The 1,395-nt window shown below is 37.8% G+C and overlaps 1 protein-coding gene across 1 annotated transcript in view; it reads left to right on the top strand.

Annotated features, from left to right (window-relative positions):
- The first annotated feature begins 25 nt into the window (after window positions 1-25).
- LOC107082416 (gastrula zinc finger protein XlCGF57.1-like) overlaps window positions 26-1,395 on the top strand; it is a 5,009-nt gene continuing 3,639 nt past the window's right edge. Inside the window, exon 1 of the mRNA XM_015371097.1 lies at window positions 26-1,375. Coding sequence (XP_015226583.1) covers window positions 175-1,375 — 1,201 coding nt within the window. The 5' untranslated portion in view covers window positions 26-174. The remainder of the gene's footprint in view (window positions 1,376-1,395) is intronic.

Here is a 1,395-nt window from a genome sequence, read left to right as displayed (position 1 = left end):
TCTGCCGTGTTTGTCTTTACAGACCACCTGCAGGATTATGTTGGAAAAGAGGAGGATTTCTCTGAACAGCAGCTCTGTGGTCAGGAGGTAAATTCCAGTTTGGACCAAGAGGAACCTTTGCAGATAAAAGAAGAGCAGATAGAGTCAGAACATCCCTGGACAAAAGAGGAAACCATGGAGCTCCCCATAAGTGAGCATGAAGAGCAGCTTGTTCTGATGCAGGAGACTGAAGATACAGGAGAGAAACCTTTCTCAGGTTTGACAAGGGGAGAAAACCTTCTAAAAAAAGATTTTTTTATGGTTCACACTCAAAAAGGTCAGAAGATTTATGAATGTCTGTCCTGTGGAAAAATGTTCCCAAAGAAATCTAAAATTGATGGACACATCAGAATTCACACAGGTGAAAAGCCCTTTTCCTGTACTGTTTGCAACAAGAATTTTACTGAAAAGTGTAATTTGATTAAACACATGAGAGTTCATACAAGTGAGAAACCTTTTGAATGTCTATCCTGTGGAAAAAGCTTCTTCTCTAAGTATGATCTTAATAAGCACATCAAATTTCACAATATTGAGAAGCCTTTTTCCTGTACCATTTGTAACAAGAATTTTACTGAAAAGGGTAATTTGACTAAACACATGAGAGTTCACACAAGTGAGAAGCCTTTTGAATGTCTGTCCTGTGGAAAAAGCTTCAACTTGAAGTGTGTTTTTAATAATCACATCAGATTTCACACAGGGGAGAAGCCCTTTTCCTGTACCATTTGTAAGAAGAATTTTTCTCAAAAGACTCATTTGACTCAACACATGAGGGTTCACACAGGTGAGAAACCTTTTTCCTGTACCATTTGTAACAAGAATCTTACTGGAAAGGGTAGTTTGATTAATCACATGAGTGTTCACACTGGTGAGAAGCCTTTTAAATGTCAATCCTGTGGAAAAAGCTTCACTCAGAAATCTCATCTTGATACACACATCAGAATTCACACAGGTGAGAAACCTTTTTTCTGTACCATTTGTAACAAGAATTTTAAAATAAAGAGTCATTTGACTCAACACATGAGACTTCACACAGGCGAGAAGCCTTTTTCCTGCAGCATTTGTAACAAGAATTTTAATCGCAATAGTCATTTGACTCAACACGTGAGGGTTCACACAGGTGAGAAGCCTTTTTTCTGTACCATTTGTAACAAGAATTTTAAAATAAAGAGTCATTTGACTCAACACATGAGACTTCACACAGGCGAGAAGCCTTTTTCCTGCAGCATTTGTAACAAGAATTTTAATCGCAATAGTCATTTGACTCAACACATGAGACTTCACACAGGCGAGAAGCCTTTTTCCTGCAGCATTTGTAACAAGAATTTTAATCGCAATAGTCATTTGACTCAACACATG

Source organism: Cyprinodon variegatus, unplaced genomic scaffold (assembly GCF_000732505.1).
Source record: "Cyprinodon variegatus isolate N-32 unplaced genomic scaffold, C_variegatus-1.0 Scaffold53, whole genome shotgun sequence".
NCBI lineage: Eukaryota > Metazoa > Chordata > Actinopteri > Cyprinodontiformes > Cyprinodontidae > Cyprinodon > Cyprinodon variegatus.
This window is presented reverse-complemented; position numbering and strand designations above follow the sequence as displayed.